The sequence below is a fragment of the Palaemon carinicauda genome, chromosome 8, assembly GCF_036898095.1.
Source record: "Palaemon carinicauda isolate YSFRI2023 chromosome 8, ASM3689809v2, whole genome shotgun sequence".
Classification (NCBI taxonomy): Eukaryota; Metazoa; Arthropoda; class Malacostraca; order Decapoda; family Palaemonidae; genus Palaemon; species Palaemon carinicauda.
The window spans coordinates 157,054,876-157,077,717 of record NC_090732.1 but is presented as its reverse complement, the minus strand read 5'-3'; the positions used below and the strand labels follow the sequence as shown (position 1 = coordinate 157,077,717).

At 42.8% G+C, this 22,842-nt stretch overlaps 2 protein-coding genes across 2 annotated transcripts in view; one reads left to right on the top strand and one right to left on the bottom strand.

Moving 5' to 3' along the window:
- The window catches only part of LOC137646049 (mediator of RNA polymerase II transcription subunit 23-like), a 714,542-nt gene that overhangs the window by 492,653 nt on the left and 199,047 nt on the right, over positions 1-22,842 (top strand). The window lies entirely within an intron of this gene.
- LOC137644755 (mediator of RNA polymerase II transcription subunit 23-like) overlaps positions 1-22,842 on the bottom strand; it is a 74,301-nt gene that overhangs the window by 39,010 nt on the left and 12,449 nt on the right. Inside the window, exon 4 of the mRNA XM_068377652.1 lies at positions 9,928-10,085. Coding sequence (XP_068233753.1) covers positions 9,928-10,085 — 158 coding nt within the window. The remainder of the gene's footprint in view (positions 1-9,927; positions 10,086-22,842) is intronic.

The window sequence follows — 22,842 nt, the reverse complement described above, 5'->3', positions numbered from 1 at the left end:
TATTGCATTCTAGAAAATTAGGATTATTTACATAGTTGATTGTGCTTCAATTAAAAATTTATGTACTTTTGTTTTAAATTTCGGGTGTATCTTAACGATCAAAGTATTTTGGGAGCTGTGATCAGATCAGCTGAAACATATATGAATCAATAACAAAGAGTATTGTTCATACTATTTCTTAATATATTCAAAACAGTATATAAAGTTAATATAGTATTACATAAGTTCTGATGTGTTATATCATAATTTTCATATACAGTAACACCTTGAGATACGAGTGTTCCAACGCACGAGAAATTTGAGATACAAGGAAAATTTAAAGCAAATTTCTGTCCTGATACGAGAAAAAATTGAGATACGAGGCAGTTCCCTATGTGGCCGCCAGGTGGCCGAGTATGAGAGAGGCTTCTCACTAGGACAGCATCGGTCGGTCCTTCCATCGAATCTCAGTCGAGTAAAGTTTATCTCTGAGCATCAGCTGTAGTGTTTGGTTTTTTACGTATTTTTTGCGCTAATCAGTGCAGAATTTAGTGAATAATCAATGGGTCTTGCCTCTCTCACATCTATCCTCCTATCACCCAGAGCTTCCTTCACTCCATCCATCCACCCAAACCTTGGCCTTCCTCTTGTACTTCTCCCATCAACTCTTACATTCATCACCTTCTTTAGCAGACAGCCATTTTCCATTCTCTCAACATGGCCAAACCACCTCAACACATTCATATCCACTCTAGCTGCTGACTCATCTCTTACACCCGTTTTCACCCTTACTACTTCGTTCCTAACCCTATCTACTCGAGATACACCAGCCATACTCCTTAGACACTTCATCTCAAACACATTCAATTTCTGTCTCTCCATCACTTTCATTCCCCAAAACTCCGATCCATACATCACAGTTAGTACAGTCACTTTCTCATACAGAACTCTCTTTACATTCATGCCCAACCTCTATTTTTTACTACTCCCTTAACTGCCCCCAACACTTTGCATCCTTCATTCACTCTCTGACGTACATCTGCTTCCACTCCACCATTTGCTGCAACAACAGACCCCAAGTACTTAAACTGATCCACAGCCTCAAGTAACTCTCCATTCAACATGATATTCAACCTCGCACCACCCTCCCTTCTCATACATCTCATAACCTTAATTTTACCCACATTAACTCTCAACTTCCTTCTCTCGCACACCCTTCCAAATTCTGTCACTAATCGGTCAAGCTTCTCTTCCCCGTCTGCAACCAGTACTGTATCATCCGCAAACAACAACTGATTTACCTCCTATTCATGGTCATTCTCGTCTACCAGTTTCAATCCTCATCCAAGCACTCGAGCATTCACCTCTCTTACCACTCCATCAACATACAAGTTAAACAACCACGGCGACATCACACATCCCTGTCTCAGTCCCACTCTCACCGGAAATTAATCGCTCACTTCATTTCCTATCCTAACATGGAGTTTTTATGATAAAACAAAGTTTTATGAATAATTACCTGGCAGTTATATATATATAGCTGAGTCTCCGACTGCGGCAGAATTTAATCAAAAATCGCGGCAACCGCCTTGTGGTGGTTGTGTGGTTAGATGGTTAACAACCCTTACAGGGTGGTACTTGGAATCATTCCCGTTTTCTGTTCCTCAGATTATCTTTGCCCGACCTGTCTCCTGAGGGGAGGTGGGTGGGCTTTAAAATATATATATAACTGCCAGGTAAGTATTCATAAAACTTTGTTTTATCATAAAAACTCCATTTTTATGAATAGAACTTACCTGGCAGTTATATATATATATAGCTGATTCACACATTTGGAGGAGGGAAACTGACAGAAAAACATAGTTGGGGAAACAACAAAAGAGTTGTAGGAGAACAAACACCTTGATTCCTTACCTGCTAAGGTAGCTGACTTCAAAGGTAACTGCCTCTAGAGTCGCTTTCCCTTAGGAGTGTTCAGCCAGGAGTAGACCTGCTACGCTGCAAACAACTCAATCGAGTCTGTCAAAGGGGTAGGACCAACAACTTGACTAGACTTCAGAAAACTACCTTCCCATATAAAAAACCTGCAACCTTACTAAAGCTAACCATCTAACCTTGCAGAAATAGATATAAACTATCTATCTGGACTGAGGGAACCGTACCACAGGACGAGGACCTCAGACAACCATAAAAAACACAAACCCAAATACAAGTACATAAACTAAGGTTGAGAGGGGGTAGTAACTCCTTTGCCTAATACAGAAGCCGCAGCTACGTATGGGCCCAAGGTATAACACTTGTCATAGTCCACTCTTACCTCTCTGAGATAATGAGAAGCGAAGACAGAGTTGCTCCTCAAGAACGTTGCGTCCATGATCTGCTTAACTGACATATTTTTCCGGTATGCCAGCGAAGCAGCAATGGCCCTTACTTCGTGAGCCCGTACTTTTAACAAGGCGAAGTTTTCTTCCTCACAAAAGAGGTGGGCTTCCCTAATAGTTTCCCTCAGGAAAAAGGACAAAGCGTTCTTTGACAGGGGTTTTTGAGGATCCTTCACCGAACACCATAAGGAGTTGGAAGCACCCCTCATGCTCTTAGTGTGGGCCAAATAAGCCTTGAGAGCCCTAACCGGGCAGAGGAGGCTTTCCTGTTCCTGACCTACTAGATTCGTGAGGTTAGGGACTTCAAAAGTCCTAGGCCAGGGTTTCGAAGGGTTCTCATTCTTGGCGAGAAAGTCGAACCTCAAGGAACAAACCGCTCCATTTAGGGTGAAGCCGACACGCTTCTCGATTGCCTGGACCTCGCTGATCCTCCTGGCAGTTGCTAGAGACAAAAGGAAGAGGGTTTTCTTAGTCACATCTCGCAGAGAAGTTTGCGAGATAGGCTCAAACTTCCTGGAGCACAAAAACTTAAGCACCACATCCAGGTTCCAAGAAGGGGGTCTTAAGTGCACCTGCTTCGTTGTCTCATAAGACCTAATGAGGTCCTGCAAGTCCTTATTCTGAGATAACTCTAAGCCTCTATGCCTAAAGACGGTTGAGAGCATGCTCCTGTATCCTTTAATGGTAGATACAGCCAGCTTAGCATCCTGCCTGAGGTACAAAAGAAAGTCTGCAATCTGGCTTAGAGAGGTAGAGGACGAGGAAACCTTGCGCCTCCTGCACCAAGCTCTAAAGGTCTCCCACTTTGACTGGTAGACTCTTTGTGAAGAGATCCTCCTTGCCCTGGCAATAGCTTTCGCCGCTTGTGCCGAAAAGCCTCGAGATCTAACGAGCTTCTCGACAGTCTGAAGGCAGTCAGATTGAGAGCGAGGGGGTTTTGGTGAAATCTCTCGAAGTGGGGTTGTCTGAGAAGATCTGGACTTGCCGGGAGTCTTCTTGGAAAGTCCATCAGCAACCCTACCACTTCGGTGAACCATTCCCTCGCAGGCCAGAATGGAGCCACTAGGATCATTCGTCCCGAATCGAGGAGAGCGAACTTCCTGACATAAAGATTGATGATCTTGAACGGGGGAAAGGCATACATGTCCAGCCCCGTCCAATCCATCAAGAAGGCGTCCACTGCAACAGCTTCCTCGTCCGGGACTAGGGAGCAGTAGTTGGGGATCCCCTTGTTTAGACCGGAGGCGAAAAGGTCTATTACTGGTCTGCCCCACAACTTCCAGAGGCTCCAACAGACATGCGGGTTGAGAGTCCACTCTGTAGGAAGGACCTGTCCCCTCCTGCTGAGCATGTCTGCCCTGATGTTTCTCTGCCCTTGAACAAACCTTGTCAACAGCTGGGTCTCGTTCTCGTTCGCCCAGAGGAGAAGCTCTCTCGCAGTTGAGAACAGAGAGAGGGAGTGAGTTCCCCCTTGCTTCCACATGTACGCGAGAGCTGTGGTGTTGTCGGAATTGATCTCCACAGTCTTTCCCGACACCGAGGTTTTGAAGGCCTTGAGCCCTAACAAAATGGCCATCAATTCCTTCCTGTTGATATGCCAACTGACCTGACTCCCTTCCCAAATTCCTGAGACCTCTTTGTTCCCTAGTGTTGCTCCCCAGCCTGACTCGGACGCGTCTGAGAATAACACTAGGTCGGGGTTCTTCTTGAACAAGGAGATCCCTTTTCCCAACAGAGCTGGGTCCAGCCACCACATTAAAAGATCCTTGATCTCTGTCGGAATGGGAAAAGAAAAAGTGTCCTCCTGGATCTTCCTGTTCCAAACCTTTGCGAGGAAGTGTTGCAGAGGCCTTATGTGCAGTCTCCCCAAAGGGACAAACTGCTCCAGGGAGGATAGAGTTCCCAGCAGACTCATCCACTCCTTCGCTGAGCATTCCTGCTTCCTCAAAAAGTCTTTGACTTTGTCCAGGCACCTGGTCTGCCTCTCCTTGGAGGGAGAAGCCTGAAAAAGAACTGAATTCAGAACTATCCCCAAATAGAGAATAGTCTGATTCGGCTCGGTCTGAGACTTTCCCCAGTTGACGATGAGTCCCAGGTCCTGAGTGATCGTATAACTTTTCATTAGGTCCTCCAGACATTTCTCTTTCGACTGTGACCGGATCAGCCAGTTGTCTAGATAGAAGGAGACCCTTATCCCCTCCTGGTGTAACCAGCCTGCCACATTCGCCATTAGTCTGGTGAAAACTTGGGGAGCTGTGCTGAGACCAAAGCAAAGTGCCCTGAACTGGAAGCACTTGCCCTGGAACACAAACCTCAGATATCTCCTCGAAGACGGATGAATGGGGACGTGAAAATAAGCGTCCTGCAGGTCGAGAGAAACCACCCAGTCTCCTGGACGAACTGCAGCCAGCACTGACTGAGTCGTCTCCATGGAGAACTTTGTTTTCTCCACGAAGGCGTTCAGAGAGCTGACATCTAGGACTGGTCTCCATCCACCAGAGTTCTTGGGAACCAGAAACAGGCGATTGTAAAAGCCTGGGGAGGCGAGGTCTTGAACTGGCTCTATTGCTCCCTTGACTAACATCTGGTCGACTAGCTCCAGAAGAGCCTCTCGTTTCCCCGCGTCGGTGTACTGAGCCACTAAGGCTAGGGGAGAGTCTGAGAGAGGTGGTTTCTTTAAAAAGGGGATCTTGTAACCTTCCTTGACGACTGAGAGGGACCAGGTGTCGCCCCTCTCCTTTTCCAAGACTGCCAAAAACGAGACAGTCTTGCCCCTACTGGTGTCTGGAGGACTTCCATCTCATTTTTTGGACCGGGGCCTAAACGCACCCCTGCTGGTCCTTGGCCCTGACTCTTGTCTTCTCCCCCTAAAATCCACTCTCGAGGAGATCCTGCCCCAAAAGGGCTGTTGAAACTTCTTCTCCTCCTTCTTCAGAGGAGCAGGAGCAACAGGTAAGGTCTTTCTAGCCGACCGAGACAAAAGGTCCTGAGTAGCCTTCTGAGCCAGAGAAAGGGAGATGTCTCAGACCAGAGCTTCAGGAAAAAGATGACGTGAAAAAGGGGCGTAAAGTAGCTCCGACTTCTGGGCAAGTCACAGATCTAGAGGTGAAGGAGCACAAAAGGGCCCTCTTCTTTAAGACCCCTGCTGAGAAAAGGGAAGCCAATTCATTAGCTCCATCCCTTAGAGCTTTGTCCATGCAGGACATGATACTCGTCAGGTCCTTCGCGTCCTCCAGGAGTTCAGACTTCCTGGCCAGAGTCCCGAGAGACCAGTCCAGGAAGCTGAAAACCTCGAAAACCCTGAAAATTCCCTTGACGAGGTGATCAAGCTCCGACATGGACCACATCACCTTAGCAGACTTTAAAGCATGCCTTCTTGCCAAGTCCACAAGAGCTGAGAAGTCACCTTGGGAGGAGGAAGGCACTCCTAACCCCAAAGGTTCCCCTGTCTCATACCACATACCGGCCTTGGAAGCGAGCCGAGACGGTGGAAAAGAAAAGGTGGTCTTGACAGCTTGTTTCCGTTCCTTCATCCAATCATCCACTTTAGCGAGAGCTTTCCTGGCCGAAATTGAAAGTTTCATTTTGATGAAGGCCAAAGACTTAGTAGCTTTCTTCCTGGTAAATTGAGACTGAGGAGAACGAGGGGCCGAAGGTTGAAATTCCTCCCTATAAAGTTCCAAAAGAGAGCGAGAAAGAACCTTGTAATCGCTAGAAGAGTCGGCAGGTTTTTCTTCCTCTTCCAAAATATCTTCGAGGTCCTGCACAAGGATAACATCCCGAAGAGTTGGGCTGCCAGCAGTCTGGCAGCGAGAGCTGTTTGAATCCTGGCGCCGAGCGCCGCCAACATCCAGTCGGCGAGAAGCAGTATCGTCACGATGACGAAAAGCGGTATCGTCACGATGACGAGAGGCAGTATCGTCACGATGACGAGAAACGGAAGCGTCCTGAAGATGCAGGCTGCCTTCGCCTTGAAAATGCCGACTGCATTCATTCTGTTTCCTAGAAAACGAGGCAGTAACGTCCAGGCGTTTCGAAAGGGAAACGGAATCGTCACGGCGCCGAGAACGAGAGGCAGTATCGTCCTGGCGCCGGGAGAGGGGGGAAGGCAATTCCTGGCAGCGTGCCGATGAAGAGGGTGTGCGTTGTCGTATGGCCGACGAAGTGCGCAGAGGTTTCTTGGGAGAGATACTAAAATCTCTCTTAGAAGAAGATCTCTTAACAGGCAAAGAGACGTCCTTACGTCTGACGGACTGAGAAGGATGGCTGAAAGCTTTAACTAATGATGAAAGTTGTTCCTGCATAACAACCATGAAAGCTTTAGCAACCTCCACTGGCTCTCGCGGTGCCGAAGACGGCAGTTGTCGTACGGCTTGACTGGGAGCGCTGGCAGAAGAAGCAGGGAGTCTAGCAGGATTAACTGGACTAAGGACTCTCTGTTTCGCCCTTTTAACAAGAACATCGAAATCGTCTTCCGAAGGATCAGGGTCTCGGCTACTCGAACCGGGAGAGGGAGAGCGAGACTGCACGTCCCGGTTCCACCCTCTCTTCATTGGTCTTGATTCGTAACGCCAATTACGTCTGGGAGAACGATCAGGCAAAGACACAAACGAATCCGACACGCCTTTCCTACAGCGGTCAAGAACAGCCTGGGAGATCGCAACAGGACTGTCTGAGGCGACGACTGACTGACCGAGGATAAGCACCTCTCACTCCCTTTTGGCTTTCGACATACCTTCTCCCTTGGTCCTGGGAGCTTGGTAGAGGTCTAGACCTAGGGGTATAACAGATTCGATCAGTCGCCACCTCCACTGCACTTTCACAAGCACTAATTTCCCCTACACCCTTACCTTTAAAGGCCTCCAACTGAGCTTTAATGGCCTCCAATTCAGCAGCTAATTTAGCATACCCAGGGTCATCCGTAGGCACAGATCCTGTAGAAGGGGCAGGAGTCACTACATTTGGGGAAGGAATACCTTCCAAAGGGGTTACAAGCAAAGGGTCAATAGATAAATCTAAGCTAGACTCACTAGCAGACTTTGACTTTGATTTAGCTCTTCTAACTCTATCAATCTCAAGTTTGCGCACATAGCGCTTCATAGCTAAACAATCATCATCACTTAAAACCTCGCATTCCTTGCACTTATTATCTAAAGCACATTCAAACCCCCTGCAACCCATACAGATAGTGTGAGGGTCAACCGAAATTTTCGGCAACCTCACCTTGCAAATATCATTCGCACAAACACGATACTGAATTTTCTCACTCATGATAATAAAGGAAAAAAAAAAAAAAAAAAAAAAAAAAAAAAAAAAAAAAAAAAAAAAAAAAAAAAAAAACACGATTGCCAAATCCCAACACAGTGTACTTCACCAAAAACGAAGTCCAAAAAGGCGATGAAGGGAAAGTGATCCGAAAAACTCTGAAAGGCGGACCAACGATGTTGTCGATCCGGCCGGCAGAGATAATCCGAGGAACAGAAAACGGGAACGATTCCAAGTACCAACCTGTAAGGGTTGTTAACCATCTAACCACACAACCACCACAAGGCAGTTGCCGCGATTTTCGATTAAATTCTGCCGCAGTCGGAGACTCAGCTATATATATATAACTGCCAGGTAAGATCTATTCATAAAAACATGCTTTACTACATTTGTAGAAACTTTTCACTGCTTGCAACAACCTTCCACCAACTCCATAAAACCTCATCACATTCCACATTGCTTCCCTATCAACTCTATCATACGCTTTCTCCAGATCCATAAACGCAACATACACTTCCTTACCTTTTGCTAAATATTTCTCGCATATCTGCCTAACTGTAAAAATCTGATTAATAAAACCCCTACCTCTGGTTCTGCGTGATAGAAAATATACCTCTCTACATACGGTTAGCATAAATAAAGTACAGTTTGTATGGTACTGTATATTTCATATATGGAGAGCATTGTGCAGTACAGTACTGTACGTATTGTATTATTTTTCAATTACCATTACATTATGTGCTAATAACAACTTCATTTACAGGTATTAACAACTAGGTTAGGTATATTGAATGAATTAAATGTATATAGCTGTATTTCATTGTGGTTATAGCTTTATAATAGAATTTATTGTGGTGTTTTGTAGGGCTTGGATCAAATTAGGTGACTTACAAGTAAAACTGCCCTGATTATACGAAAAAAAAAAATCATGATACGAAAGCCTCTCAGGAACAAATTAATTTTGTATTTAGAGGTATCACTGTAATAATAACAGCTCCATAAATATGAAATAGTGCAGTATAATCTGTTGAGTTTACCTCCAAACCATTTTTGTTTGTTTGTTTGTTTGTTTGAGAGAGAGAGAGAGAGAGAGAGAGAGAGAGAGAGAGAGAGAGAGAGAGAGAGAGAGAGAGAGAGATCAAACACTCATCTTTCAAGACAGATGTATTCGGCTTGGTAAGATGATGGGGATATTAGGTTCCCAATGAAGAGTTTTAGACATTCTTCCCACATTTTTAGTAAAATATTCTTTATTTTTAAATTACAGCATTCTGGAAAATAAAGTTCACATCAAACTGAATAAAAAAAGCACAAAATCATGATATATTAACATAAAAATAACAAAGTACGGATAAGAAACGTAAAATGACTATATATTGACGATGGAGAAAATGGCAATATATTTCCACTACGCGAGTAGGCCTCTCAAGGCCAAATAAAATAACTGCCTACTTTGCTCATCTCTTTTTCTGGCCAAATTTCCTGCATTTGACCTACAGTACATAGTTATTGTCTCTAAAGCTTTATGCATCTTTCAGCATGAACATAGCCTACAGTTTATAAATATAGGAGTGAAAATACACGTACCAATAACTAAGTAGAAAATACCTTGGACTAAAGTGACACAGTTCTTTGTAATTCTTTTTTTAGCTTAGTTAAGGGCATGGTATAGATAAATTGGTATATTTCTTCCTTACTCATCAGAGAAAATGGTTAGAATATTTTGGAGAACTTATATAATAGCTTTGACTGAAATACTGTACTGTATATGACAAAGCAGAATAAATACTTAAACAGATCCGAAAATAAGGTTGTTAAAGGGTTTCGACCTGCTTGAGTACATATAGAAAAAAAGACTTTTTTAACCATCAGTTTTTTTTTTTTTATTAAAATAACTATTTGAAAAAAATAGACATCCTACTATCCAAAATTACAACAATCTATATTTTGAAAATTCAATTCCAGTACAGAGGTCAAAAGTTATGCCCCTTAAGAGGAGGGACTCACCTCTGTTAGGAATTTTGTTTATTCAAGGTATTGCATATCTGGCTAGGAGAACATCTATACTCCATTTAAAACAGTCTATATAATTAAAAGTGACTTCTATACCTTGATAAAATAATCTATAAAAATGCATTTTTTTCCTTAAATACAACATTTTGTGTATCAAATTCTATTTCAAATACTTCTTGACCAGAAAAATCAGTAGAGAAACAAAATAGTAGGAGTTTTAGTGTAACCCTTAATCAATATTGTTTTAATGGGGCCGAGTCATGGCCCCTAATGAAATTTGTTCACTTACTTGTATGCAATTGGGGGTAGTCTCTCTGTGTCAAGAACCATCTTAAAAAGCAAACACAGGAATAGTGGAGATGTATTATGCTGAAGAGAAAAGTGTGCTATGATGTCGTTTTCATTGCTCATTGATTTCCATTTTCTATACTCTTCTTCAACAGCTTTCTGTAAGAGAAAAACCAATAATGAAAAAAAACTTAATATACCTACAAAGTAGTATTGAATACCTGGTAAATAAGGTCATCATATGGTGTATTGAAGAGAAATTCTTCAAGCTTCTATACAAAAGACAGTAATACAATCAACAGGGACAAAACCTCCCGGAAAGTAAATATAACTATCAACTTTTTCGTTTACTATTTCAAGACAATCCACTCATCACTATTTTATCAAACGAAGTTACTGCCTTACTCAGCATTTGGGTTAATTTATGGCACAGAGATGCTAGCCAAACCTAACTATGTACCAAAATTACATAGTTTATTTGGCTTTACTAAATTATTTATCTTAAAAACTAATTTAAAATCATTTTTTTAAATATTTCACTAAACTGTACTGAACCAGTACAAACTATTTACGGAAACTGATGTGTATGAGATAGAGAAGCTTGTTCAAGCAAGTGAGATAATAAACTCCCCATTTACCCTAAAGAAGGATGAAATATGCTACCGGCCAAACGTAAGAGAACGAATCACACAGCCATTCAAACAAATTGCAATCGAAGAGATTCAGTGAACCTTTATACAAAATGAGAACCATTAGTATAAATGAATCATATGATATGTCAGGCCAACCACAATATAATAATACTGTAGATGTAAAAGGTGCTTATTTTGCAGAGGAGTAACAATATATCTAGACTAACATTTCAGCACACAAGGAATAAGCAGAGGTTTAGAGATAGGTATTTTAACAAGAGCAGAGATATAAGGATCTAAGCTACCATCTCTTCTCTTCAGCCCCTCAAAATCTTTGTGTCTAAAAGAGCAGCTAGAAATGCGCATGTGATAGTGATTCTGCAGAAGGGCAAAAGTGAATACAGAATTGAAACCTTTGCGACAGGCTCTCGAACCTGGGAGATACCATGTACCACCACAACCATTACTGAATAGAGTATTAGAACGCCTAGTATTTAGTTAGGAGTTTGAAACCAGTTAGATTAAGCCTGAAATACTACTCTAAATCGAGTATTAAATGAATTTCTGAGCTACCAAAAAGGGTATAAATTCCCAATTGAGTGTAAGAGATAACAGTAAATTATGGAAATGATTACAGATGCATTAAATCTGGCACACTTGTTCTCCAAGTTATACTAATCAAATCTGGCCAATTGAAAATCCAAGATGGCCGCTAAATTAACCATCAACACCTGATGTTTTGCTTCAAAGTATTTGTCATTGTCTGGGTAAAATGATCTAGAAATGAATTCCTGTGTTTTCAAGGCTACTGCAGTATTTTGTAACCACTTCACTACTGCTCTGCAAAATACCCCAGCATACCACTTGAGAACCCCTTCAATTGTCAGTATATCAACATTCCCTTGTAGCCAATAAAAAGGATATTATGATAATAGCAAAAATAATGATAGATGACGTCACGGTGTCCATTAGATATTTATTGGCAGAAATGAATAGTGGGTGGAGCTTCAGTAACTCTCTGGTAAACAATACCTTAGCTTAAACCCATTCAAATGTATAAAAACTGTTTCCTTAGTTAGGAACAAAGAATTACGTAGACATGTACGTTGCGTCTCTTTCCTACTATATTGTAAAACACATGCACGTATATGTAGCAGTGCTGAAGGGGTTAATGTTTATAAAGCAAACCGACACATTTTCCTTATGAATTTACTGTTTATAAAGTAAACTAAACATGTTTCAAGATTTTAATGTTTGTAAAGCCCACAACACATTTTTCTCACTAAATTGTCTCATTGCAGATCAGAGGTAAACTGCATTGCCTTGTGAGCTAAACTAGATGAGGGTAATAAACAGAAGTTCTCAAGTGTGATGCAGTAAGTCTAGCTCCAAAAAGTCTAAGTAAATAAAGTTGACGAAGTTATTCAGGTCGGAGTGATTGTAGGGCACCAGCTAGGCACACTGGTGACAATACTGCTGTGAAACTCAACATGGGGTTCAGTGTCAGCGAAGTAGGAAATGTGTGTTGACATTATACTGTACTGCAAAAGCATACTAGTAACCCAAATGCTACCTAACTAACCCCAAATCAGTTAGGCAGCTACACCTGAATGGAGGGGATGTCCCGACAATGGAGAGCTGAGACAAAGATAACAGGTTTTGGTTATTTGAATGGTGTACAGATCGCACAGGACTTATGACACTGGATGAACGATCTGACGAGGTGTAGGGCATGGAGCAAGAGCCTAATTGTATTATATACAGGAAAATGTTATTTTTATTAATAAAATAAATTTTTGAATATACTTACCCGATAATCATGTAGCTGTCAACTCCGTTGCCCGACAGAATTCTATGGAGGGATACGCCAGCTATCACAATACTAGAAGGGGGTGTAATTACCAGCGCCACCTGTGGCCAGGTACTCAAGTACTTCTTGTTGACACCTCCTCAATTATTCCTCGGTCCACTGGTTCTCTATGGGGAGGAAGGGAGGGTAGATTAAATCATGATTATCGGGTAAGTATATTCAAAAATTTATTTTATTAATAAAAATAACATTTTTCAATATTAAACTTACCCGATAATCATGTAGCTGATTCACACCCAGGGGGGTGGGTGAAAAACCAGTGTACAAGACTAAAGGATAGCTAAGTATCCCGCATTTCATATAATCAGTTATCCACAATAACAACGAAATAATAAGTACCTGGTAAGGAAGTCGACTTGAACCGTTACTCTGCCTTTAATAAGATCGTCTTCCTTACTGAGCGCAGCGTTCCTCTTGGGAGGCTGAATCAACTCAAAGGTGCTAAAGTATACAGGGCTGCAACCCATACTAAAGGACCTCATCACAACCTTTAACCTTGGCGCTTCTCAAGAAAGAATTGACCACCCGCCAAATCAACAAGGATGTGGAAGGCTTCTTAGCCGACCGTACAACCCATAAAAAGTATTCAAGAGAAAGGTTAAAAAGTTATGGGATTATGGGAATGTAGTGGCTGAGCCCTCGCCTACTACTGCATTCGTTGCTACGAATGGACCCAGGGTGTAGCAGTACTCGTAAAGAGACTGGACATCTTTGAGATAGAATGATGCGAACACTGACTTGCTTCTCCAATAGGTTGCATCCATAACATTCTGCAGAGAACGGTTCTGTTTGAAGGCCACTGAAGTAGCCACAGCTCTCACTTCATGTGTCCTTACCTTCAGCAAAGCAAGGTCTTCTTCCTTCAGATGAGAATTTGCTTCTCTAATCAGAAGCCTGATGTAGTAAGAAACTGAGTTCTTAGACATTGGTAGAGAAGGCTTCTTGATAGCACACCATAAGGCTTCTGATTGTCCTCGTAATGGTTTTGACCTTCTTAGATAGTACTTAAGAGCTCTAACTGGGCAAAGTACTCTCTCCAGTTCGTTCCCCACCATGTTGGACAGGCTTGGGATCTCGAACGACTTAGGCCAAGGACGGGAAGGAAGCTCGTTTTTAGCCAAAAAACCGAGCTGCAAGGAACATGTAGCCGTTTCAGATGTGAAACCTATGTTCCTGCTGAAGGCGTGGATCTCACTTACTCTTTTACCTGTTGCTAAGCACACGAGGAAAAGAGTTTTTAATGTGAGGTCCTTAAAAGAGGCTGATTGGAGCGGTTCAAATCCTGATGACATTAGGAACCTTAGGACCACGTCTAGATTCCAGCCTGGAGTGGACAACCGACGTTCCTTTGAGGTCTCAAAAGACCTAAGGAGGTCCTGTAGATCTTTGTTGGAGGAAAGATCCAAGCCTCTGTGGCGGAAAACCGCTGCCAACATACTTCTGTAACCCTTGATCGTAGGAGCTGATAGGGATCTTACTTTCCTTAGATGTAACAGGAAGTCAGCAATCTGGGTTACAGTGGTACTGGTTGAGGAAACTGCATTGGCCTTGCACCAGCTTCGGAAGACTTCCCATTAAGACTGATAGACTCTGAGAGTGGATGTCGTCCTTGCTCTGGCAATCGCTCTGGCTGCCTCCTTCGAAAAGCCTCTAGCTCTTGAGAGTCTTTCGATAGTCTGAAGGCAGTCAGACGAAGAGCGTGGAGGTTTGGGTGTACCTTCTTTACGTGAGGTTGACGCAGAAGGTCCACTCTAGGAGGAAGAGTCCTGGGAACGTCGACCAGCCATTGCAGTACCTCGGTGAACCATTCTCTCGCGGGCCAGAGGGGAGCAACCAACGTCAGCCGTGTCCCTTTGTGAGAGGCGAACTTCTGAAGTACCCTGTTGACAATCTTGAACGGCGGGAATGCATACAGATCGAGATGGGACCAATCCAGCAGAAAGGCATCCACGCGAACTGCTGCTGGGTCTGGAATCGGAGAACAAAACAAGAGGAGCCTCTTGGTCATCGAGGTAGCGAATAGATCTATGGTTGGCTGACCCCACAGGGCCCAAAGTCTGCTGCAAACATTCTTGTGAAGGGTCCACTCTGTGGGGAAGACCTGACCCTTCCGGCTGAGGCGATCTGCCATGACATTCATATCGCCCTGAATGAGCCTCGTTACCAGCGTGAGCTTTCGATCTTTTGACCAAATGAGGAGGTCCCTTGCGATCTCGAACAACTTCCTCGAATGAGTCCCTCCCTGCTTGGAGATGTAAGCCAAGGCTGTGGTGTAGTCGGAGTTCACCTCCACCACCTTGTTAAGCTGGAGGGACTTGAAGTTTATCAAGGCCAGATGAACTGCCAACAACTCCTTGCAATAGATGTGAAGTGTCCTTTACTCCTGATTCCATGTTCCCGAGCATTCCTGTCCGTCCAGTGTCGCACCCCAGCCCGTGTCCGATGCGTCCGAGAAGAGACGGTGGTCGGGGGTCTGAACAGCCAATGGTAGACCTTCCTTGAGAAGAATGCTGTTCTTCCACCACGTTAGAGTAGACCTCATCTCTTCGGAAACAGGAACTGAACCCGTCTCTAGCGTCATGTCCTTTATCCAGTGAGCAGCTAGATGATACTGAAGGGGGAGGAGGTGGAGTCTCCCTAACTCGATGAACAGGGCCAGCGATGAAAGTGTCCCTGTTAGACTCATCCACTGCCTGACTAAGCATCGGTTCCTTCTCAGCATGCTCTGGATGCATTCTAGGGCTTGGAAGATCCTTGGGGCCGACGGACAAGTCCGAAAAGCTCGACTCTGAAGATCCATACCCAAGGAGACAATGGTCTGGGATGGAACGAGCTGAGACTCCTCAAAATTGACCAGGAGGCCCAGTTCCTTGGTCAGATCCATAGTCCATTTGAAAATCTCCAGACAGCGACGACTTGTGGGAGCTCTTAAAAGCCAGTCGTCTGACGGAGCCGGACACAAGATCATGATACTGCTGCACAGTCTGTAAACTGTCAATCATGGGCAAGCGAGGAAGTACAGTGACAACCCGAATCTGTCTAGACTGTCTGGGTCGTACAGATAACTCCTTAACGGGTTGCTGAGGTTGCCGCACTGCGTCACAACAAGTCCCTTCTGTTGGTTGTTGAACGTCTTCCCCGTGACACATTGACTCCGTAAACAAAAAATTCTCTAACAAGGACTAAGCTTGGACTGCATGTCATGCAACACAGCTCAAGGTCTATGGGAGCAGGTGTGGTAACAGACGGGATTAGCGGCTGAAGTGGAACCATTACCTTCCCTGTAAGCATGTTATGCTTAAATAAAAGTCCATAAGAGGATATGCAGCTAAAGGCTCCCTCCAAATGACAGAGTCCTCAAGGGAATATCAGAAGGAGGGAGAAAAGAACTTTCTCATCTACAGGGACCTTATCCTAGAAAAGCTAAGTTCTCTGAGTGAGGGTTCACTGGTGCAAAAGCAGCAGACTAGAAGGCAACGTTATGAAACTGCTTGACAGTCTAGTGAGTTGGCAACAACCCAAGATGTGTTGAGAAGCATGCGGTAAGGTATGCAGAGCATGATGTATGCAGAGTATGCTGTATGCAGAGCATGCTGTATGTAGAGCATGTTGTATGCAGAGCATGCTGAATGCAGAGCATGCTGTATGCAGAGCATGATGTATGCAGAGCATGCTGAATGCAGAGCATGCTGTATGCTGAGCATGTAGTAAGCAGAGCCTGCTGTAAGCAGAGCCTGCTGTAAGGAAAGCAGAGCGTGTGCATGGCGTTTAACATTTCTCAGAAATTCCATGACCAGTGCTAGAGTGCTTTATGCATGCTTGCATGGGGTTTAAACCATGGTATGAAAATGGAGGTAAGGTATGCTGAACAGCAGAGTCAGAACGAGCTGGAACAACAATAGTTGTGGTTTCCTCTTCAAGACTCCGATGAGGGAACACCTGAGGCTCAGTCTGCAAAGGCTGAATAAAAGACAAGCAGAAGGAAGGCGCATGGGTGGAGGAGGCTGACTCCTAGCATGAGTGGTTGAACCCAAGGGTTGCGCTTGCTGAGCGGTTGGCGGAAGCGGAGTAGCAAGTTCCAGTTCCTATGGTGTGAGCGGAGCGCGATGAGGAAGAGGCTGCGCAGACCAAGGTAAATGTCTCGCAAGCTGAGGCTCCTGAGGCGCAAGGCTAAGGTGTTGTGGTGCTTGCCTTGTGGAGGGTAGAGCTCGCTGCAGCGAGAGCTGAGGAGACTGACTCATGGACGGGAGAGGTTGTTGTACCTCAACCGAGTGTTGCATCACTGGTGGAGCAGCAAGTGGAGGCGGAGGAAGAGAGGTATAATCCTCCTGATCCCAATGTAAAGGTTGCCTTAAGGAAGGCGGAGGCTGAACACCACAGGGAACAGCAAACTCAGCACGTGGCTCAACATCGTACGCCTGGCAGGTGGAACTGCTGGCAGGTGGTACTGCGATCAGGCGGAGCGAGTGTAGGTGGAGGGAGTGTAGGCGGAGGCGGAGGAGCAACACTCTCAGCCCGACACTCACGCATCAAGTCCGAAAGCTGTGCTTGCATGGACTGTAGTAGAGTCCACAACATCGTACGCCTGGCAGATGGTACTGTGATCAGGCGGAGCGAGTGTAGGTGGAGGGAGTGTAGGCGGAGGCGGAGGAGCAACACTCTCAGCCCGACACTCACGCATCAAGTCCGAAAGCTGTGCTTGCATGGACTGTAGTAGAGTCCACAACATCGTACGCCTGGCAGATGGTACTGTGATCAGGCGGAGCGAGTGTAGGTGGAGGGAGTGTAGGCGGAGGCGGAGGAGCAACACTCTCAGCCCGACACTCACGCATCAAGTCCGAAAGCTGTGCTTGCATGGACTGTAGTAGAGTTCACAACATCGTACGCCTGGCAGGTGGTACTGTGATCAGGCGGAGCGATCATAGGCGGGGGGGGGGGGGGGAGTGTAGGCGGAGGCGGAGGCGCAACACTCTCAGCCCGACACTCACGCATCAAGACCGAAAGTTGTGACTGTATGGACTGCAGTAGAGTTAACTTGGGGTCGGCAGACACTAAGTTCTGCTGAGGTAAAGCCTTAACAGCAGAGATCTGTTGTGGCAGAACCTTACTCCTCTTAGGCGGAGTGTAATCAACTGATGACTGAGGAGAGTCAGAGCTAACCCAATGACTGCATTCGGGTTGTGAACTTTAACTTCGTACGTCTGGCATAGGTCTGGACTTAACGTTTAAGAGGTCTTGAGACCTGAGACCAGCGTTACTCTGCCTTTATTTTCTCCCCTAATCTCTTCTGCAGACGAGCAAAACAAGGGCTCAATCGTCTGCGGGTGGGAGTGACGGTCTCGGTAAGACACGCCCACAACCACCGAGAATACTTCTGTGCGCCGATCAAGGCCTGCTGAACCCTTATGCCCTTCGACATTGCTTCTCCCCTGGGCTTGGGAGCTTGCAAGAGGTCCCGGACTGGGAGGACGACTGGCGCGCACAAAAGTACCCTCACGCACTAATCACTTATCACTTTGATTTCTGTTTGCACTTATTTCACTGAACTCGAAACTTTAAGTGGTTTGTACCTGAAATACGCAATTCTATCCTTTCTCAAAGTTAGTAATTGCGAAAACAGAATTACAATGTAACAGAAAAGTCTAATGAAAGATAATTCAGTGGTTGGAAAGAGACTAAACATTAGATCACTCTAGAAACGTTTAGTTTCTTCCCCTAAAGAGACTAGGGAGAAGAGCAAAAAAACGATAACGACGTTACTCGTACGCCTGGCAGGCTTGAATGAAACGTTTATCCTCTCTCTCCCTCCGTCTCTATCTCTCTCTCTCTCTCTCTCTCTTGACTTAGAACCTGAGAGAAGAGCCCAATCATATATATCGTTAAAACATATTATTGTTAAAGGAAAAAAACTGAAAAGTTCCTTTATTAGGATCAAAACCATTAAGTTAAGAAAGAATGAACAAAACGCTAGACACGGTTACTCTTACTGCAACGTGAAACCGTGAACATTCTTTCTCTATCGTAACGATAGAGTGCAAGTTGAACGTTCTGAACGTCAACAACTGCAGAGACAAAACAAAACGTTAGTTCAACTTTGAAAACAGTACGAGACTGTCAAAGAAAATCTTTCAAACTCTGTGGCGGAAATAGCATAATATGTTAACAGGTAAAACCGAAATGACGGGCTCAAAGTTATTAACTTCGGTAAAAGACCGCCTACTATTAGGAAGGTCGAATATAAACAAATATAAAAATTAATTTTAATGAGTTTATAATAAAAGGAAGTTAATCGAAGAGGCCTATAAGAGGCGGAGAGATATAAAATAAATCTATAACTTTTGTTAAGCAAAATTAAGAAAGAGAGTCTATACTCTCTTAGACACCAACACTTCCGTCTAAGGGAAGGGTCGGCCATTGAAAGGTGAACGAGAGTTCATACTCTCTCGTCACCATAATTAATCAAATTAATTCCAAAAGCTAACTAAGCTAATATAGAAGTTTCCAGTAAAGCGACAGCCGAAATCAAAGAGAAATACTTCACCAAAGTCGTGAAAATACTCCAAGAACATAAGCGTATCCCAGAACATCTTGCCGGAAGCACGACAGAGGAATAATTGAGGAGGTGTCAACAAGAAGTACTTGAGTACCTGGCCACAGGTGGCGCTGGTAATTACACCCCCTTCTAGTATTGTGATAGCTGGCGTATCCCTCCATAGAATTCTGTCGGGCAACGGAGTTGACAGCTACATGATTATCGGGTAAGTTTAATATTGAAAATTGTCTATTAGGCATGTACAAGGTGGTAAAAGGATAAATCCTAGCCCCTGAATATCATACTAACCATGGTACTAGTTTTACTAGAAAATTGTGGAACACTGACTGGACCGAAAGTTGTCTATGTCACGAAGTTAAGGACCAGATCACCTCCAAACTCAAAAATATTAATAAAAAACTATTTTACTTTGTAACTAGATATTTTCAGGGTACAGTTATATTACCATTGCCAACACTATATGAGCATAAGAACTCAATATGTACGTTCTTTGTTAGTTTGACTCCGTACGTGTCCGTCGTCCCATGTGAACTGTGGTTTTAATTTTCTTATCTGAGACTCCCCCTTTTTGCATGTTATTACTAAAATATCAGGTAAACAATGTACAATTTAGTTTTTCCAAAATTCTCAAACAGATCAAGATATAAATTGATAATATGAGAATTTCAGGCTTTTTTAAAACTAAATTCTCTTTGGCGAAATTATTTATTACTTTATATGAAAAAGCTTAATTACACAAGAAAGGCAAAATGAAAATATGTTAACATGTGCAGTTTAAAAAAGATTTAATAATTTTTTGAATTTTAGAAAATATTTGAAGCAGAAAAAAGTTAGTTTTGAGTAATTACTCTTCAAAGTTTCCAATAACATGCGTGAACTTTTTATTACACGATACTTTGTTTATTGACATAATGATTGGAATAATTTTTGGATGCGACATTCTAAACAGTTATATATTGATATTCAATTTAATTTGTCGTTTACTGTAATAAATATAAATGATCTCTCTCTCTCTCTCTCTCTCTCTCTCTCTCTCTCTCTCTCTCTCTCTCTCTCTCTCTCTCTCTCTCTCTCTCTCTCTCTCAAAAAAGGGCTTGATGGATATATGAACTTGGCAAACAACATTCCTGTTAACCTCACTCAATGCACTGCTAATCAAGTTAAACCTAGCAAGACTTGACGATGGTGGTGCAATAGAAGAAACTTTGAAACAATGAATGAATGATCAGTAATTATCTGGCACCATAACATCCATGGTCATTGATTCCGATTGGAGTACAATTAATAAAAAATTAATATCTTAAGATAAAGTTTAAAAAAAATCAGAAATAAATAACTTAAAAATGATAAAACATTTAAAATTTCATATACCATTTAAAAACAAGTAACAAGGACAGCTTCCAATATGAATTCATAAATGCCACTGTCATCATGCAAAACGTTTCCTCCAAGTATCCAAGTATCCTAGTGAGGCTGTACTTACCAACCTCATTACAAGCTACACAGAGAAATTGTTCTCTGATATCCAAAAGACTAGGACATTCAAACAGCTTTTATGAAAGATGCCACCTACAGCAACACACACCATAAGCAAATACTGAGTACCCAGAAATCTTTCCTTGAAAAGGTAAAATCACTCTACAGTGATGAAGGAGATAGGCAACCCCTTCGAAGAAAAATCAGCCAACGTGCTGGTAGTAGATACGAAGATCATTGGTGACCCAACTCTAGCTTAAATGGTAGCTAAATATTACCTCCAGGGCAAAGTAGTTTAATTAATTCATGGAAGGACTAGAGGATGAGGGTGACAGTCCTTTCTGTAATAAAAAAAAAAACCCTGTTTCTTTCTTCACACAAGAACAGGCTGAGATAATTTCTACGGAAAAAGTATAGTATAATATCAGTTATTCTCATGACTGTTCATCTCCTGCCAGATCAGATCATGTAACTTGCAAGAATTCTTCAAGCATGAGAATAAGTCACACCCTAGATCTCCATGTACTTCAATGACAATTTATGATTATGATAAGAAGACATCATACCAAAAGTGAAATACTATGGAGCCAAATACAAGCGGGTGGATGTAGTCTTTGATGTATACAATTAGTTAAGTCTGAAATTCAAGACAAGGTAAAAAAAGGGAAAAATGAAGAAGAATATGACAAGAACAAGTAAGACACCAAGTAATTAGTAAAGCTTAATTTGTGATACAAGCAACAAAACAGCTTTTTCACTTTTTTGTGAAGATATGTGAAACATAGATGACAAATACAGTCATCGTCACTAAAGAAAAAGATACCAGTAGCAATACAATGAAATCTCTGGATCCAGTGTCCCCATGTTGTCATGATGAACCTGATACTTGAATACTTGCATACACCATGGATACAACAAATGATGGGAGAAAGTTCATCATCGTTAAGGGCAACGGCACAGAGATGCTAGCCATACCTATACCTATGTTGTCATCCTTATAGGTTATAGATCTTGAGATAATGTGGATTTTCCTTGGCCAAGGAGCCAAGATTCAAAGGATTCCAGTCCATAAGGTGAGACCCTGCAATAGGTCTTAGGAATGCTACAGTGATCCCATACCTTCTGTGGGCAAGGGAAGAAATCTGCATGATAGACTTAGAACCATAGACATCTTAAAAGGAAGGACTGTCTACCGACATGCTCAGGTGCATCTCTTAAATTGGTCCTAGAGAGCCTATAAAATTGATCACACAGTCAAAATAGTAGATTTTTGAGGACAGCAGATTTAATGATGCTAACGTAAATGTACTAGGTTCTTTCAAAGGTCAATAGGTTAAACTTCAAAGTCAAAAAGCATAAGGCTGAAAAATAGCCTAAAATGGACTCAGCTTGGGCTAAATAGCGATTTTGGCATGTATTTCAGGGTTTCGGGATCTGATAAATTCAATGGCTTCATCACCAATGACTGTAAAGGTCATATTTAAGGTCAAAAGATGAACTTTACGAGGTCAAATCACATAAATTTTCTAAAAATGACACATTTGGAAGAAATTTGTATTTTTCCTAACAATACACACTTGTAGTTCTTTACATATGAGTAATGATATCAGTGGAAGCTTGCAGATAGTTATAAAAACTTTTAACTAAGTGTTAACTACCATTCTAAATGTTACCAGTTGTAATGGGGAAAAACCCCCCAATCCAGCCTCACTCATACCTTCGTCACTTTTATTGCAGCCGGGAGTTTCCCTGGGGGAAGGTGATTGTGGGTAAAGTATGTGTAAAGAACTACAGGTTTGTATAGTTGAAAAAAATTACAAATTACTTACGTTATTTACATAGGAGACTCACTCTATGGTGGGAGGAAGTCCCTTCAACTGGCTGACACTTTTTATCCAGGATCACTGTATCTGATCATGATGATGCAAGGGATGAGTATCTTGGCACCTTGTAAACCAGTGGCCTGTCAATACCAGTGGGTTGACAGGCAGGGCAAAAGTGATTATGAGTATAAGAATGTAACTGTGATTTTTATTGGTTATATATAATAACAGGTTTGTGAGTACACACATTTAAGGACCAGATGTACCCACTCCTCATAAGATTGGGGACACAACAGAATATATAAACATATATTTTAGCTATTGTATGAGCAATATGGGGCATACCTGCAGTTGAGGTCTCTGAAAGGAATTTGTTTCCATAAACTATCTTTTAAAAGTTAAACACTGAATGGCGTATGCATAAATGCATACAATTAGCTATCAAAGCCACCGGTTTCTCGATAAGAAAACATAAAGTTAAAGAGTTATGCTAGTGCCCATGTGGTCAAATAAACCACCTATTCTAGATTCCTAACAAAGTCATGCCTGTTAGGAGCCTAGT